General features: G+C 46.1%; 1 protein-coding gene across 1 annotated transcript in view; it reads right to left on the minus strand.

The window, feature by feature from the left end:
• Positions 1-456: 456 nt before the first annotated feature.
• Positions 457-18,357, minus strand: part of CABLES1 (Cdk5 and Abl enzyme substrate 1) — a 98,342-nt gene continuing 80,441 nt past the window's right edge. The window contains exons 8-10 of the mRNA XM_037508740.2: positions 7,263-7,369; positions 5,646-5,853; positions 457-2,533 (exon numbers count right to left, since the gene is read on the minus strand). Of these exons, the coding sequence (XP_037364637.1) occupies positions 2,393-2,533; positions 5,646-5,853; positions 7,263-7,369 (456 nt within the window). The 3' untranslated portion in view covers positions 457-2,392. The remainder of the gene's footprint in view (positions 2,534-5,645; positions 5,854-7,262; positions 7,370-18,357) is intronic.

Consider the following 18,357-nt stretch of genomic DNA (forward strand, 5'->3'; position numbering starts at 1 on the left):
CCAAATCAGGCAGAACAGCTAGTGTCCCCAGGAGCAGATGTCTGGGCAGAACTTCTCCACAGCTGTCTGAGTGAAGAGAGCTAGATAAGCTTTAGGGTGGTGCCGAGATGGGGGCTTGCATAGGGTCCAGCCTGCCCCCTGTGGTGTAGGGTCAAAGAGCAGAGCTCAAGGTCTTCTAGAACAGTGTGCTAAGTGGCTGCCTCTCCACCCAGCCTCAGGCTGCCACCTTGACTCCCCACCAAATGCCAAGGATGGAGTGTGTCTGGAACACCCATCACAGGGGCTGCCCTGGCAGTGACCTTGCTCCCTCATCTCTATCCCTCACCCTCCTTTGCTTTTCAGAGACCTCATGATATGGACAAGCTCTTGACAAAATCATATTCTCAGCTTCCCTCCCAGCTAAATCAAAACCCCCAAAATGTCCCGCCCAACAAATCCACAGGTCAGAGACCTTAAAATTCTTTTTAAAAAAATGGACCAACTTAATTTCATCTTATAAATGCTGAAAACCACCACCCCAAATTAAAACATATTCGCTTGATTATAAGGCACAGGAGGCATGCAGGCTGCCCTCTCCCTGTCTAGGCTGGTGGCCTGTGTCCTCCATTTGACACCTCCCTGAGCCTGGCAGAAGACTCAGGCAGATGGACAGTGGGGAGCTTTCAGGCGACTTCTAAATGCCAGTGGCCCTGCTTCTCAGAAAAGTGTTCCACCCACTAGGCACCTGCCAGGCACCCACCAGGGGGCTGAGCAGGCAGAGAACCAGGGTGGCTCATCACAGAGCTGCACATGACAGATGCCAGGAGAGGCAGGTCACGGGCATTCTGTAGATCAGGCAAGTGAGACACTTTGAACTTTCGAATACTCCTTTCTTCCCAGTTGGCCTCAGAAAGAGGAAATGCCCCTTAAAAATTAGTTGCTCGAACCAAAGAGATCACATCTATCATATCCCCCAACAAAATTGCTGTCTCTTAACTGAATCAGTTAGCAAAACATATCTATGGCTCTGGAGAAAGTGATGTCTTTGTTCTCTCCAAGTGTTCCTTGAACTTCTAGCTTGCTTGACTATCAGTACTGGATGTGTGCGTGGCATCTTAGATGAATTAGCAATGCAGGGAAGGGGTGATTGGTGAGATGTGTTTAACTCACAAACATATATAAAAACAATAAAATATTTTAATTCTCTTTTTACATTGCCACAGGCTTTTTCAGTCAGGGGCCCTTTTCTGTTGTGGGTATGAGGTGACCTAGAGGTGCTGTGCCTCAGATCAGGTCCTCCCAGTGCGTAAGTACAAGTCACAAAATTTTGCACTAGTAGCCCTGGGTATGTGCTAATGGCGAGTTGTGCCTCCTCAATCCACTCAAGTTCAGCTTAGGACGCAGTTTGTCCCAGCTGCGAAAAGCCTCAAAATACCAATCATGCGTCTTACCCTTATTCTGGATTTTAATAAAACACTTTATATATATATATAGAGAGAGAGAGAGATAGATAGATAGATAGATAGCACAATAAATGTGCTTATTATGCACTCTAACATAGAGCACAGGAATACACGCCATGGAGCACACCCCAGCCATCTCCCCAGTAGCTAAAGTGAAAAGGTTAAACGTCCATGCTCAGTGTGACATCAGAAGGTGCAGAGCGCCACGTGGTGTCTTTGCAGACCACACACCAGCACCGAAGACTTGTCTTCTTTGTCCTCTTGGTGATAGGAGCAGTGACAGAAACAGTCATTTTCTAGGGTGAAGGGTGTGGGGCCATCTGGTGCTGAGAGTGTGATTATTGTCCAGAAATTAACTTGAAATGATGGCCAAAATTCAGCCTGGTTCATGGCCCTAAGCTGAGGGTGGCTACTTGGAAGGTTGACTGGCTTGGGGGGCTTAGGGTTATGGCAGGGTCTCAGACACACACCCTAGGAAAAAGTGCACTTCCAACAGCTGATACAAAAACAGATTGGCACGTGCTTTTGATACAGCGTGGGTATCTTTGAAAAGCTTTCCCCACATCTGCAAATTGTCTTTTCTGCTCTGCTCCAGCCCATCACACTCTTGAGTGTCAGATCCTGGAGAGATGGTCCTGGGCCACGCTTGCAAGGTTGGTGTGTGCTGGGAGGAAGGCCAGGTGGGCTGCTGAGGATTCTTGTTAGTGGGGAGCTGAAAAGGCCCCACTGTCCTCTGCATGTGTCTCTCCTTTCCTTGCTGAGTTGTAAACAGCTCGAAGTTCAACTTGGCTAGTCAGATCAAGGATGCCCTGAAAAGTTTCTGGTACTGCTTCTACACGAAAATATGTTGAAAGGGAAAAGTTTGGTGCTGAGTTCTATTTTTGCAGTTCCAGAAGTGAGCGCTGCTCTGCTCACTCAGGAAGTGGTCCCTGGCCTCCGAGGGGCCTGTGCTAGGAGCTCTGGACCAGCCGTCTGTAGTGCGGCATGACTTCGTGCTCTGGAAGATGAAGGGCAAATTCCAAGGCCACTAACACTGGGAATTCAAAGGCAATCAGTTCTCGTCTATTCAACCGAAACTTCTCTTCCAGTTTCTGCAACAAAATTTAAAAAAGTCAAAAGGGTTTTCGCTTTGAAATATAAATCCTAAATTTTCACCATGTAACCTCCCTAGCCATCAATGAGCATTTACAGAGAAATCCGTTACAGACAGGACAGTGGAGGAAGCAAGAGGCATCCCACTCTTAGTCCTGCTGGACCCACAGTCTACAGGGGGCTCCACATAACATCTCAGGTCTTACCTAATCTCTCAATAATCTTACAAGGATCATGTTACATTTATTTCTGTGTTACAGATGAACACAAACTCTATCTGTTACAACTTATTTGGGCTTAGAAACTAAAAAGATAACAAGTCATCTACAACAGTAACAGCCACATAGTAAGTTCAGGATGGGATGAGTTGATTATATGTAGTTTGGACCTTTCGTTTTACTGTGGGGACTTGAGTGCCGGCAAGGTTGCTCCAGATTCAGAGGTACAAAGGTATAACTCAGCCTGTGTGTAGCTGAGGGACAGCATTAGACTGCACGCCCACAGGGTGCCCTCTTGAAGTGCCTCTTGATCCCCCTGAACAGGGAGGCTGCTGGAAGTAGAGAACAATGAAGGTGATGGTGGGTAAAGAAGGCCTCATTTTTTTTCAAGGACACATTCTGCTGTGGCTTAAACTCAGCTTTTGTGCTTAACTAAAAACAAACAAACAAACAAAAAAGCCAATAGATCAATTAGTGACTGCATTCAGATTATACCTGGGATTGGATCTTCCATTAGGTTAATTGTTATTACAAGTGGCTTGTCAACTATTACCATTATTCTGCATTAATACTACCAGCTTTTGCTGGGTGGCATATTGCTCAACTATGATTAAATGTATATATCACTTCTAATTTTTATTACTGTTTGTTACTTGTAAAGATTTACTAGTTCAGCAAGTATCTATGAAAATCTGATTCTCATTTCAGATTTGGTATCCAAAGATTATGTCCAAGTTCCTAAGAGTATTCACAAGTTAGCTGGTTTTACTAAAATCAGTTCTTAAAATCAGTACAGCACTAATGCAAAGAATACTCTTTCTTCCAATGGGTGAATAAATAAAATGTGTTATATACATACAGTGCAATATATTTTTTTAAAAGATTTATTTTTTATTTATACAATAGCTGGGGTACAGGCCAGAGGAGCGGGAGGGTGAGAGGATTCACCAGAGACAGAGGGAGGAGCAGAATAGGCAGACAGACCGAAAGCACTGATGAGAGGAGCAGCAGGAGAGACAGGAGAGGTCTGCCGCGCCATGTGGGAATCTCCCTGGCTGGCCAGAAGTTGAACCCGCGCTACAGAAGCTGTGGACAGCTTCACAGCACTGCGCTCAACCTGCTGCGCCATGGGGGAGGCCCATACAGTGCAATATTATCCCGACACATGCTACCTTGATGGACCTTGAAGATGTTAGGCTAAGTGTATTAAGTTAGGCACAGAGACTGTGTGATTCCATGGGACAGAAAGTAGAATGGTGGTGGCCCAGAGCTTGGGGCAGAGAGGATGAAAAGTCACTGTATAATGGGTATAAAGTCTTAGTTTTGCAAGAGTTCTGGAGATGGAAGTGGTGATGCTTGCAAAACAATATGAATGCACTTAATACCAAATGAGCCATAAACTTCAAAATATTAAAATAATAAAAGAAAAAAGAGAATACCTTGTTATGTGGGGAGTATCTATATTTGCTCCTTTTCTGGGCTTTTCTTCTTTGCTACTAAATAGAGCTGCACAGATAGGTCTGTGGTGTATTGTATTAGCCATGTTTTTATTTTGTGTGTTCTGACATTGACATCTTGGGGCCTTGCTGACCTTGGAGGGAGTACCCTTCCTAGAGTTAGCCAGTTCTGAGAGAGGACCACTTACCTGTGAATGCACTATTCGCATGCAAACCAGCCAACCCAGAGCCCACATCCCAACTACTTCCTCAATCAGCTCTCCAGACCACTATTCACCTGCTCTAGTCATCCATGGTCAGACATCAGACAAGTAGGGATGGTGTCCACAAGCCCTAAAGTCTGCTAGATTATTCCAACTAGCCAATCCTAAGCCTACTCACCACCCTGCTTTGCTTATTCCTTTCCATAGACACAAGGAAGGCTCCTGCCCACAATTTCTCTCCCTTTGCCTCCTGACCAGTCCTGGTACCTCCCCACATGGCTCCTTGTGGTATGGTGTGCCCCCTGGTTATGACTGTATCCCCATAAAACTGTATCCCCATAAAATCCCTATGTTGACATCCATCCCTCCAGTGCAATGATATTAGGAGGTGAGGCCTTCTGGAAGATGATCAGATTTATAAGTTGTCATGAGGGTGGTTCTCGATATGGCATCAATGCACATATAAGAGACTTGGGAGAGCTCACTCACTGTGTCTTCCCTGCATGTGAGGACACCGTGAGAAAGCAGCCATCTGCAAGTCAGGAAGTGGGCCCTCATTAGGAACCCAAGCAGCTGACACCTTGATCTTGCCTTTCCAGCCTCCAGACTGACAAATCAATGTCCGCTGTGTAAACCAGTGACAGTGAGCTAAAAACCCCTCCTCTTGGGAGCAGCAAGTAAGAAACAATTTTTTCAATGGTAACTGACTCCTGATCTTCTGGCTTTACTGTACTTGAAATTTTCTATGAATACACTGTATTTTGAAACAGCTATTCACAAAGGAAATAACTATTTCCTTGTTTTGATGGGGCTCTCCTTTAAAAGAAAGGATATCTCTACCACTCAGCCAAACCCATGCCCTTCTCCAGAGGAGGAAGCAAGGCTGAAAGGAGCAAAGGTCTGTTGAGCCAATGTGTCTGACGGACACACTGAGGGTCATACCACCCACAAGAACCCTCACCATTTCGGTAGCTTCTGTGTCTGTGAGACTAATTTTACCCCTTGTGGTAAAAATGGATTTTTATGGCCAGAACCAAAGGACATCCCCACTCTGCTCTAACACAGTGTATAATGTGTGTGTGACCTCTGCCACAGCAGGCTGCCACACAGCCCTGCTCTCTTACCAAGGACCAAAGTTCTCCCAGGCTGAGGGTCACCAACCAGGCTCTTCTGAGAGACCCATGAACCCTGGGCCAGAGTGTGCTCCCCGAGCCGTAGTCTTGGGCCACTTACATCAATTAAATGCTTGACTTCATGTTTTTTGAGGTCACTTCCGATTTTGGCTGCTAACAACACACACGCTCCAGCACAGAGCTTCCGGTTCTGTTTGTTTAGCTTTCCCTTGAGGGCAAGCTTCTCAAAGTAGACAAAGGCCATGGCCACTGTTGGCTCCTCAAAGCCACAGTCTTCTTGAGCAAGCTTCCGCATCTCTCGCTTCAGGCTAGAGAAGGACAGGAAGGAGGGGAGAGTGTTGTTACAAGTTTCACCTCAGTCCCCTGTGCTCCTTCCTCCCTCCCTCCCTCTGAGCCCTCTCCCTCCTCCTCCCCTGCAGGATGTCTCAGATTTATTATTGTCCATTTTTGCTTTGTTGTGTTTTGTACTGTTATTTTTTTTTTGAGGTGATGGTGCACGGGTGCATTGGTGAAGGAAAGTCTATGGGGACTACACCTGAGCAGGTAGGGGGAAGCATATATTGTTTAAAAATGAACCATGATGTAAAAAATTAAAAAAAGGTTAATATTAAAAAAAAAGAACTTAGAAGTTTCAGGGGCCCCAAAGGAAAAGATTATTTTGTCCTGAAAGTATTTTCTCTTTCTCATCCCCAGAAGGGTGACATGGAATGGGATTAAATCCCTATGAGTGAGACAGTAACATTAAATGTGGGGAACAGACTTAAGTCTGGGCTTCAGACTCTTTTCTGAAGCTATACAGCAGGGGACTCGGGGGCCCATGCTGAGAAAGCAGGGATGCCTCAGGGTCTCTCTGGAAACTAGCAGTAGAGCTGATCACAGTTCAAGAGAGATGATTATAGATGTACTTGGTAACAGCTCTGCTGAATATCAGTTCTGCTTACTGACTAGGGCAGATGAGGGGTCAGCCTAAGAACACGAGTGTCTGAGGAAAGCTGCCCAGCAATGGACACAGTAAGAATATTTCAATTTTCTCACCTCTTTGGCCTGGACTATGCCAGAATCAGATAAGTATTGGGGGATACATACATGTAAATGCTGGCCTGTATTCCAATGTGATGTAAGTAAATAGCCTCCATAACCAAACACACACACACACTCTCTCTCTCTCTCTCACCTGATGCCACACAAGTCAGCTTTCCTCTGGCCCTGTAGGACCAGTCCTCTCAGCTATTTGGCTGGCAGATATGGATCACCACAAAATCAATCCAATTAGCCAAAGGGGAAATATGGGCCTGATTTTGTTTGGCTGTTTTGCTGATGGCATAGGTAGGGCTGGGCTGTCAGGTTCAGGCAGATGGGTAAAGTGTTATCTCAAGTCCTATGATACCACTCTTCTGTCTACATTTGAGAAAGCAGGGAACCAAACGTTTCCATAAATCTGAACCAGTGAGCGACAGACAAGTGATTCTTTCACCTAAGGAGCTTCACCCCAGATCCATGTCAACTTGTGTCAGAGCTCTGCCTTCTGTCCTGCTTCCCTTGGCTGCCTCACACCAAAGAACTAGTCATCCAGCATCAGACAAGCCTCTTTTCCCAAGATGTGCTGGGTTTTACTTCCCCGGAACCACCAGCAGACCCGTCATGCACAGCGTGAACTTCACATGTGCTGGGAGAGGGGTCTGTGGGAAAGTTTAAGTGGGTGTTGATCCCCATATACCTCCTTATTTTGCTGAGTGTTAACTTAATGTGAGGAAACTTCTCTTTGAAGGTCTCATTCATGTCCTTCTTGAGATCTGAGGGCTTCACGTAGTCGATGACTGTGGTCTGTAACAGATTGGGTGACATGGTCACTCCTTAAAATAAGGGGCATGGGTAATAATTATGCACATGTTATGGCCAACTTACAACTTCCACCACCACCACACAAGGGGAAACCCTGACCAGGGCCACAACAAGGGCTGGCTGCACCCAGGAGCCTGAATGGAGCAGTGGTCTCTGCAGGAAACCAAGCTCCTGTCCTTTCAGATCCCAGTGACATCGAGAAACCTGGCTGTAAGACCATCCGGAGCCAATGCTTGGTGGGTAGGACACCCCTTCCAGTGCCTACATTTCACATCATGCAGTGTTTATGCATGTGATTTGAACTCGTACAGATCGTACACATTTGACTATTAATAGTTGTCTAGCTGTGGGAGACTTATTTAACAGCCCTCTTTCATTTCCACGTCTGTAAAATGAAAACAGTGTCTATTTCACAGGCTATTTTCAGACTATATCAGAAATGCTCTGTGTAGCTTGGCATACAGCAAGTGCTCAATAAATGTTAGATTTTTTTTTTTTAAATTCATTTTTTAAGGGGTCTCCTTGGTGGTACAAGGGGTTAAGCACAGCACTTTGAAGCTATCCACAGCCTCTGCAGCACGAGTTCGATCCCTGGCCAGCCAGGGAGCTACCCACATGGCGTAGCAGACCTCTCCTATCTTGCCCGCTGCTCCCCTCAGCAGTGTATTTCAGTATCTGCCTGTTCTGCTCCCCACTCTGTCTCTGATGAATCCTCTTACTGCCTCCCCCTGAGCCCGCACTTCTGGCCTATACCCCAGTTCTTGTATGCATAAATAAATAAAATCTTTTTTAAAAAAGCTTTAAAATGTATTTTTTTAAGTGTCTAGTATATGTAACAAAAGAGTTACCATTTTAGCCATTTTAAAGTGTAAGGTTCAATGGCATTAAGTGCCTGAACATTGTTGAACAACCATCACCACCCACCATCTCCAGAATTTTCAACAGTTTATAAAACTGAAACTCTGTACCCATTGAATGCTAATTCTCATTCCCTCTCCCTCCAGCCCCTGGCAACCACCATTCTATTTCTCTCTCCCTGAATCTGAGTACTTGAGGTGCCACAAATAAATGGAATCACACAGTATTTGTCTTTTTGTGTCTGCTTATTTCACTTACCACGAAGTCCTCAAAGTTCATCCATGTTATTAAGCATGAGAATTCCTTCTTTTTAAAAGGTAATGCTATTCTATTGTATTTACAGTTGACCCTTGAATAACAGATTAAGAGCACTAATCCCCCAGAGTGAAAAATATATGTAATAACTTTTTACTCCCCTCCAAATTTAATTGCTAATAGATTGCTGTTGACTGGAAGCCTTCCTGATAACATAAAGTCTATTCACACTTTGTATATAGTATTTATATTACATATATACTGTATTCCTAAAGTAAGCTAGAGAAAATGCTTTTAGGAGAAACAAGGAAAATATATTTACTGCACTGTGCTATATTTTATTGAAACTATAAGTTTATGCTGCTTGTTTACAAGAAAATTCACATACACGTGGATCCATGCAGAGTGGGCCCTTGTTGTTCAAAGGTCAACTGAATATAATGTTAGCTCTAGTAATAGTCCCTGAACCTTAACGTTCCCTTTTCTCCCATTTCTGTTTTCTGATTCTAGCCATCCTTAAAGACTGGCTCCTTGGAGCCCTTTCTGAGTGCTCGGTCTTCCCTACTCCTGTGTGCCTGATTCTACGTGGATCCTGGCTAGTTGGCATCATCCCTTCTACTCCAGGCTACGCTTTCTAAGAGCAAAGATAATTTGTGATGCCTCTTCTGGCAGACTTTGGGCAACAACTTTCATAAGGCAAAGCCAGAGAAAGAAGAAACTACAGATTCAACAACAAAGTAGATTCCCTGGGATGGCCATTGCCAGCCTCTTCTTTGACAAAAGCCTGGCCTTTCCAGAAGATGCATCAAAGTTTTCATCAATGGCTCTAACAACACTTGGTGACATTCTGTGAACTGTAAGGAAAACGGGTTACTCAGGAACTTTTTTGCCTTCCCGCCGCTAGCCTCTATGGCTGCCACCTGCAGTCCTGTTTTCCTCCTAGGTTTTGTTGCTCACACATGATAACAAATCAGAAAAAGCACTTTTGAGCAGAGTAGACCCCCTCCCCGCACCTATGATTACAGATGCCTGGGCCGGGAAGCCTGCGTACACCGGGTGTGCACATATATATATATATGGAGGCCTGGGGGCTGAGAAGTAAGCGGTTGGAGGACAGAAGAGAAACCAGCGAGAAGCCAGAGAGGGAGAGGGGAGATTATAGATCACCGGGGACTGGGAGGCTCTGTTGCTGCCTGCCTCTCTGCCAACCTGCCTCCCTGCCCATTGGTCTGCCTATGTACCTGGCTCCCTGCTTCAGCACTAAAGTCATGTCAGATACACCAAAGGCTCCAAGATCCTTTTCCATTTGCCCGAATCAACCATGACCCTGCCTGGCCTGGGATGGTCGCCCCAAAACCACCTTCCCAAAGACACTTGGTTGGACATGATTTTAGACAAGGCGAAGGGAAGCTTCTGGTATCAATTAGTAACCAAGAGCCGGCAAACAGCCAGCACATCCAAATTCGCACTGACCTTAAAGGCACCATCTTTGCTTCTCTGGTGAATGAAGGTCAACCATAGCAAACTTGACTCAAGTGATCCCACCACACCTGTCAGAGATTTCTCAAATTCTGGATGAATGTATGGGCTCAGTGGGTACAATGCTATATAGTCTTGGCCTTGGAGCCATAGTCTTTCCAGCCCAATCAGGAGGCAACTAGCCAGCACATCATGTGCCCATCTGGCCCCTGCCACGTGCACCTGCCACATGCCGGTGAAGGGCAGGGAAGTGGAACGCAGCCTTGAGGCGCCAGTGTGCAGATGTGTGTCCCAGCACTGCCCTGCCAGGCACGGAGGGGGCACACAGGGCTTCATAGAGTCACTTACTGCCAAGGTCCAGCAGGGTGCACGCCTCCCCCAGTGCAGTCCTCCAAGATGGGTTTGTTTCCCTTCTTTAAAAAACTGCTCTATTTTATCTCAGACAAGATTCTAGGTCAAACAGGAAGTAAGATTTTTCATTTAGGAAACAGGCACAGAATGGGGGACCACATCAGACACTTTTACCTCAAGCTGGGCCCACCAGCCAATTCTGCTTCCTAACTCCCCAGCACCCTTCCCTTCTTTGCCACCCCTCCCCACACACAGAGGTGCCCTGAATGCCCATATGGCCCCTCCTGCTGCTGCTCTGCAGAGTCATGCCTTGGCAGTGATGCAGACAGGCCCAAGCACGAGTCACCGGCCTTTGTTGGGAGCGGAAGCCCAGTGAGCAAGGACATCCTGGCGGGGGGGTTGTCTGGATCTGTCCCCACAGCAACAGCAGCTCTACTTTCTTCTGTCTTTTATGTAGATACATGTAACACTTCTTGAAAGAAGACTCCCACTGAGGAAAAACTTTGCAAGTGTGTTCCATCCATCTCACTTGGCTGATGAGGACACAGGATCAGAGTGAAGTGAAGCTTGTTCAGGAACTGCAGGCTGAGGCAGGGTCAGCACTGGGACCTGGTCTCTGAGCTCACACATGCACTGCCTTCCTGCTTTCCTATCTTAATCAGACTGAAACAAGCAGTAGAAAGTAGCTGGAAATGTCAGCAGGTGGAATGGTCTGGGGAAGAGTTGGCGATTTCGCCTCCAGAAAGTTGAGCAACTTGGAGAAAGTGGTTCCATCTCCCTGAGCCCTTGTCTTGAAGAACAGACAGAACAGAATGTACCTAAAGGAGACTGGAGAATTTTATAAAGAGCACAAAAGAGGGGAGACAGCAGCAAGCTGGGCTCTGCTGTAGTACCAAAGTCAGCGCGTGAAGGTGGGGCCCTAGTGTCTGCACTGTGATATTGCCTAGGTGATTTTTATGCAAATCAGATTCTCCTTCATGGCTGACATCTTTCCATAGGTAGGCTTGTAATGCCATTCTGCAGGACCTTCTTTCCTGAGAGATGTCTTCCCTTCCTAGTGATGGGAGGCTGGACTGCCAGGCCAGCATAGGATTACAAAGGGCACCTGGTCAGTCATTGTTTCTGACTTGAGAATGAATTAAAAGTGAGGGCAATGCTTTGCTCTAGCTTCCCTATCAGTCTAATTGTAGGTTTATAAAGACTGGCAATGCCTGAGTTTTCCAGTGCTCGTTATTACAAATCAAAGTGATAATAAACAGGCTATGGTTCCTTCCTGGTCCGGGACAGTGATTGACTGCTGTTTACAATGCCACTTAATTCCATGCCCTGAGATTCTCCAATGCAGGGCTTTCTGTAACCCCAGAAGCAGCCGACAGCTGAGTCAGGCCGTATGATGGACGGGTAGCTTGAGTTTTTGCAGAGGGGGCTATTCTGCTACTGGGGGAGAGGTCCTGGAATGCACTTTCTCCCAGTTGCCTGGGAGCAGGAAAGCTGTGTATGCACGGCTGCATGAAAGAGAAGAGAGTTAGGCTAGGGAAACAGACACAACCCAAAATACAGAATGTCTGGAGAGACACAATTCAGAAAGGCGCCCTGTACATAGTATGCCCTGCCAGAGAAGGGACATGGAATTACAAAGGTCAATCCTGGGGCTGGCACCTGTGAATCCCTTCTGAGATGACAGTAAAAGATGGTAAGATCACAGCTTAGTTATCTAGTTGGAAGTCTACTATACCTGTTGCAGAGACACGGAGGCATACTTTGCTTTCAAAAATTTTTTTTGACACTTGGATTTTTATGAAAATAAAGACTTGACCCATCATGAGAGGAGAGAGGGGCCTCCATGAAACTGAAGTTGGGTACCGTCTTGTCTTGACCCATCATAAAGTGAAGGCTTCTAGGGTAAAGTGGGTACCAGTGCAGAGGGAGGGGACAGGTAGAAACTGAGGCAGCAGGTCTGTGTGTGGAGGGGGTACATAATCCCCAAAAACTATGCTGGAAAATGGGAGGCTCAAACTGACAGGTTGCTGATCTGATTCCAACAGAAACAATATAAAAAATGCTTCCACTTTGGGCCTGGTTACAATGCTGTCTTCATTCCCCATGCTCCTGGCCTCTAAATCCTTCCAAGAATCCTACAGTAGCTCTGAACAGTTGTGCTGTAGACTCTGCTACTGCTCCCCTCTTGGTCAGAGGAGCCCCTAGGGGACTGGAGCTGGTCCCTGCCCCAGGCCTACCTATAGGTAGGCCCAAGAGCCAGCAGTGCACTCCATGACTCAGTTTCCTGGTCTGTGCAAAGAAGGAAGGATGTAAAGTGATCTCTGCGGCTCCTTCCAGCACAGAAGCCACTGCACAAGCAGGCTATCCACTCCCAGTGCACTTGTCTGACAGCCTCTGAGCTCAGCCAAGCACAGGGAAAGCAGATGTTGCACGATCACTAGAGTAATTGAACTGAGAGACCGGACCTACGCTAAGGCTCGCTAACCACCAACAGCTGGGCATTTGGCTGTTCTATGCATTAAATCCTTTTCCCTAGGAGGACAGTAGATCACAAGGAAACTATGCAAATGTGTAGATGACTAATCAGTCTGGGGTTGCATTTGTTTCTACTTCTACCCAACAAATTCCAAATACACAGTCCTGATTTTACTCCCTTCTCCTAGGGAAGCAGCTCTTCAGTTTCCCTTATAACTGAAATGAAATACCATGCAAATCAGGGAGAGGGAGGACTAGCTGTGTTTGCTGACAGTTTCTGTTCCCACATAGATTTACCAGGTAGTGCAAAGTTTCAGGTATTTGCCAAAAAACTGGTCCTACAGAAACTTCTGGAGTAGTGTTTCTAGTTGCTTGTGATGACACTGGGTGAATGGCCCCGGGTTCACACACACCCAGAACCTGTAGATACACTTTAAATGTATGCTTCTTAAGTGGCCATCTCGGAACATCAGCTAATGGACTATGTGTGTGGAGCACTGTGTTAAGAATCACGAAGTAATCATAGAACATCAGGGACGAGTGCATAGAAAGGGAGCAGATGCAGCAACATCCAGTCTGGGTGAAAGACAAAGCTCATAAGCCATTTTGTATTATTTTTACAAGAAAAGAATCCCACTACATTCTGATACATGCTGCAATATAGAGGAACCTTGAAAACATTATGCTATGTAAAAGAAGCCAGACACAAACAACCACATGGTGTGTGACTCCATGTCTGTGAAAAGCCTAGAAGAGGCAAGTCTACAGAGGCAGAAAGCAGGTTAGTGGTTGCCTGGGGCTTAAGGGTTTGGGGGTAAAGAGGCTTGGGAGTTTCTTTTGGGAGGATAAAAATGTCCTGAAGTTTATTATGGTGATAGAGGGACCATACTGTGGAGTAAAAACCACATAATTGTACACTTAAAAGAGGTGAATTGTACGAGGTCATTTACATCTAATAAAGTTGTTACTGGGAAAAAAAAAAAACCCAAAAAACAATACCCACCATGACGCAACACAGCATGTTAGTATAACGCTTTCAACAAAAGTTGGCGGTCTCAAAGATCCCGCAGCTCATCTCCTAAACAGGCAATGACAGATTTTTCCTGAAGCGGGGACACTCTGAATCTGTGGGTGCCTTTCAGGTCTTGGAATGAGGGTTAGCAATGGTGCTGTTGTAATGTTGGGTCACTTTCCCTAGAGAGAATCTCCTGACTAGAATATGCTTCAGGCATTTTGAAATCTGAGGAGCCCAGAAGAAGCCTAGCAAGGGAGGTGTCCCAGCGCTCAACAAGCCCACCCTGCTGACAGGTAAATAACTGCCTTCTGATGGGGACAGGCTTCAATGAAAAAATACGGAAGGGGTGGAGGGGGATAGCAGAGTCCAGTCATCTACCACATGGAAGACTGAATTAGTCTTCCTTTTATTGAGACTTTTATTTCCCATGCTCAGTATCTCATAATGAATTGAACAATTAGGTTCTAAGATATATTCCTGTCAATGGGTGTAGGGTAAATGATTGTTAGGCTTTTCTGCCCTCCCGCCATTAGGATTGATGATGGAAGATCCCTGCAGTCCTTGAATGCATTCCAGATGGCGGGCACCTGGATTAGGGTGTGGGCATGCATAGGTGGGCACACCTGGGCAGAGATGGGCTTACAAGGGCAGCGTCACAGAACAGAACCACCGAGAGAAACAAGTGAGAGAGCAGAAAGAGAACCAGAAGACAGAAAGACTAGCAGAAAAGAGAGAATGAAACCATGAGAGAGTGACAGAGAGCCCAGAAAGAGTGAAGACTTGCTGGGGGTTGGGTGGCCTGCCAGCCTCCTGGCTCCCGTGCCTCCCTGCCTGCCGTGTACCTGGTAAAATCCTAATAAAAGCTTGAAAAGCCACCGAGGGCTCCAAGACTCTCCTTTATCCATCTGCATAGGATAATAGAGATCCTGCTCTGTGCTGTCCTACAATGGGGAAGTTGAGGGATGGAAGGAGTTTCTCCATCAGTACAAGGATTGCAATAGAAAGTAAACAAAAGTACAGGCACTTTACCATGGAGCTCAATCCAAGAGATGCTCCCTTGAGATTTATATACCTTTACTATCATAAAAATGGTTACTCAGTTTTATTTCTGCTGTCAAAACAGCAAGAGATTCCTTCCTGAAAAGGATCCAGAAATCCGTTCAGGTAACGTTAAGTTTGTTGGCATTATCTCAGTCAGCTCTCTCACTTTCTCCTCTTAATTGCTCTCCACACCCAAAAAGAGGGAGAGAAAAAAAGTAAAACCATTACCAACTTTAGCTGCCAGGTTCTAATGATAAATAACTGCTCTCTAGTGAAACTTTAATTACAAGCCAGGCGGTGCACAGAGCAGCAGCGTCTGGTTCTGACACAGGCCGCTGCCCTTCCCTCTCTATGCTGAGCAGCACGGTCATTACTGAGGCCCTACAAGAACCTGCCTGTGCCCGGGGGCTCAACATACTTTCACGTTCTGTGGTTACCGTCTAGAAACTTTAAGGCCAAATCACAGGGGCAGCTGTGATTTGGTTTCCACACCTGCCCCAGGAATTTTTCCTTTAGTTCAAACTTTCACCTTTGCCCTTTCACACACTGGCAAACAGCACGAGTGACTTGCATGGATCAAAGTTAAAAATAGATATAGAACTGCAATTACATGGTAAATTTTTACAGGGGGGGGTCACTTAAACTTTGTCCATAACAGGCTTCTTTGGGGGCCTTGGGGAAACACTTACCTCTGGAATACTCCCTCTTTAAGGCATGTCCTAACTGTGGCAAAAGTAGCAGCACAACCATGAACAAGAACATGCACCCAAGTAGATGCTGGCTGGTTAACATCACCTACATTATGACTCAGAAAGCCGCTTCCAAGGTATCTACCCAAGTGAAGTGAAAATATAGGTCCACAGAGACTTGTACAAGAATGTCCATAGCAATATTATTTACAATAATATCCCTAGACTGGAAAAACCCAAATGTCCCTATACAGACGATGACACAACAATATGATGGATCCCTACTCAGCAATTAAAAAACCAAACACTAACACCTGAAATACGAGCTATTAAGTTGTGGGTTAGAGGACAAATGAAGAAGAAAAAAAGGCAGGAGGAAGAACACACAGTATGTGATTCCATTTATATGAACTTCCAGGACAGGCAAAACTAACCCAGCCAGATCGGCTGAATTAACCCTGGTAAACAGTGGAATGACAGGTATCAGAGCAGGATCACCCTCAGATACAAAACCCCTTCATATTCTTGATTCTGCAAGTGCAATGCAAAATACATGTGAAACAGCCCTATAATCCACACCTGCTTGTGGGGAGGAGGCCGCCTGAGGCTCTCTGCAGCACATGACAGGCACATCAGTGACTTGGATGAGAATGCTGAAAAGTGAATGGCCCACATTTTATCAAAGTACCAACATCTGTAGCCAGAACATGAGATGTAGGTCTTACGGAGGTGCACAGGCAAATGCATTCCATGAGCAATTTCACTCTCTAAAAAAAATGGGCTATTATAGGAAGCACAGGCTGCAGATTCAATGTGGCGAAATGAAAAATGACCCACTTAGGAACATAAAACAAGGAGGTTAGGACATATGTGCTGACTTGGCACAGCACACTGTCCAAGAAGGAAAAATTATCCAAGTGTGCAGGTTTGCTCATGAAGACTGCAAAAATTAAAAGCCTTGCTACTCACAATAGAATCATTTGAAGAAAAAAAAAATCAGACCTGGCACCAGTCCAACAGGCCCATGAATGGACAGGTTGTCACCAGACATGCATGTGTGTAGAAGAACTCTCCACCAAACCACAATTCTATCAAAAATACTTCACCTTCTTATTCTCTTAGTTACACAGAAATTTGTTGAACTGATGACTCAAAGAATCATTTTGAGGTCCTACCTGAGGTTGGTATTTCTGCCACTGAGTGCTTAGGGATGTGAAATTCAGAGGCCAAGTGGCAAGAACACTGAGCCAGCATTACTGGCTTTGCACCCCCCGCCCCACCTTCTACTTCCTGTCTGTCAACTGTGATAGCCTCACTCGGACTCCCAGACTCCCAGGAAACCAGAGTTTCCTGCCCACGCTACGTAATAAATAAAGTGAGCTTTAATAAATAAAGCCATGAAGAATCCTTACCTAAGTCTCTACATTTTAGCTGATCTCTCCTAACATCAGGGCAATGGTTCTGGTCATTTAACACTTACTAGGAGCTACTAATACGAAGAAACCCTTTGAGAATTTTTTAAAAATAAGACCCTTTTAAAAGGAAGCAAATAATCTAACAGAATAGAGTAAAAAAAATAGATATAGATGGTTCTGGATTTTCTTTCTGTGTTAGGAGTTGGGTGATAAGGGTAGAAGAGTGAGGAGTAGGGGCAGTGTTCAACTAAAGACCTCTGGTAACTCATTCTGATCCAAAGTGACATATCAGAAAGATCCCTAGGCTACTTGCCAAACTACAAGGAGATAGATGCTGAAAGTAATTGTCAAGGGCCTGAATTCTGCCTAGTGTTTGCCTAATGTCAGCTACTTGCCAAATGTTCAGTGAGGAGGGATTCTGTGGGGAGCAGCCTGTTGCTGAGGACTCTAAGCTCCTAGTGAGTATTCAGGTGCCTGGGGCTGGGTCTCAGTCTGGCTTCTGTAGACACAAAAGCTTAAAACAGAAAAAGAACCCCCAATTGACTCCTGAGATTTGTGTTTCTGAGAACAGCACAGGCTGGGAAGGAGCAAGGGGATTAGAGGCAGGATGTTCTGGGTGTGCTTGCCCCAGTCTGGCCTGGCAGGGAGACAGCGAGGGCATCCTGGGTCAGGGCTCTCCTGCTGGGTACTGTGCGTGGTGTACCTGGCACACAGATTTCCCCGAGAAGCCAGCGTCACACCCAGCCACCCTTAGCAGCCCAGGCTCAACCTGCCTCTGAGGCAGGCTACATCTACTTGAGGAAAGTACACCCGACCCCGCTGGGGACCCTGCTGGACAAACAGCCATCAGGAATGGTGGGAAACGATGGGTTGGCCAAAAGCAGAAACCAAAATTACACAAAGAGAAAAACAGGAAAAGTCCATGAAATAAAAAACAGCAAGGGAAGGTTTTGCATTTAACACCCACATTGTCCTACTTTCACTTTCCCAGAAGATAATTCTGTCATCCAGAGCCTGGTGCCAAATGTTTGCTCAGAGGGCGTGCTATGGCCACCGTCACCAAGAACGCCAAACAGAGCTGAATTTGAACTAAGCACTGCCAGTGATGGGTCTGGTCGTCCCCTGGAGAGGTCCATGGCGCATAAGGTAGGGCACACCTCTCGTAAGGGAGGGTCTCCCGCCCTGAGCTGGAAGCTGAAGTGGCAGATGCAGGCCAGGTGACCGGTAGAGCTCTGGATGGAAGCACGTGCTGGACCTTCCATAGCAACACACACTCGGGAGTCCTCAAGCAGGTCCCCAGGCTCAGCAGTGCTTGAACAAGCCCTTGCCCCCACCCCTCAAGGCAGAGCAGCCCCTCTATTAAGGCAAGCACCTCCAAGCCACCAGAGACTG

This window comes from Talpa occidentalis, unplaced genomic scaffold (assembly GCF_014898055.3).
Source record: "Talpa occidentalis isolate TD23 unplaced genomic scaffold, MPIMG_talOcc4v2.1 talOcc4.13, whole genome shotgun sequence".
Classification (NCBI taxonomy): domain Eukaryota; kingdom Metazoa; phylum Chordata; class Mammalia; order Eulipotyphla; family Talpidae; genus Talpa; species Talpa occidentalis.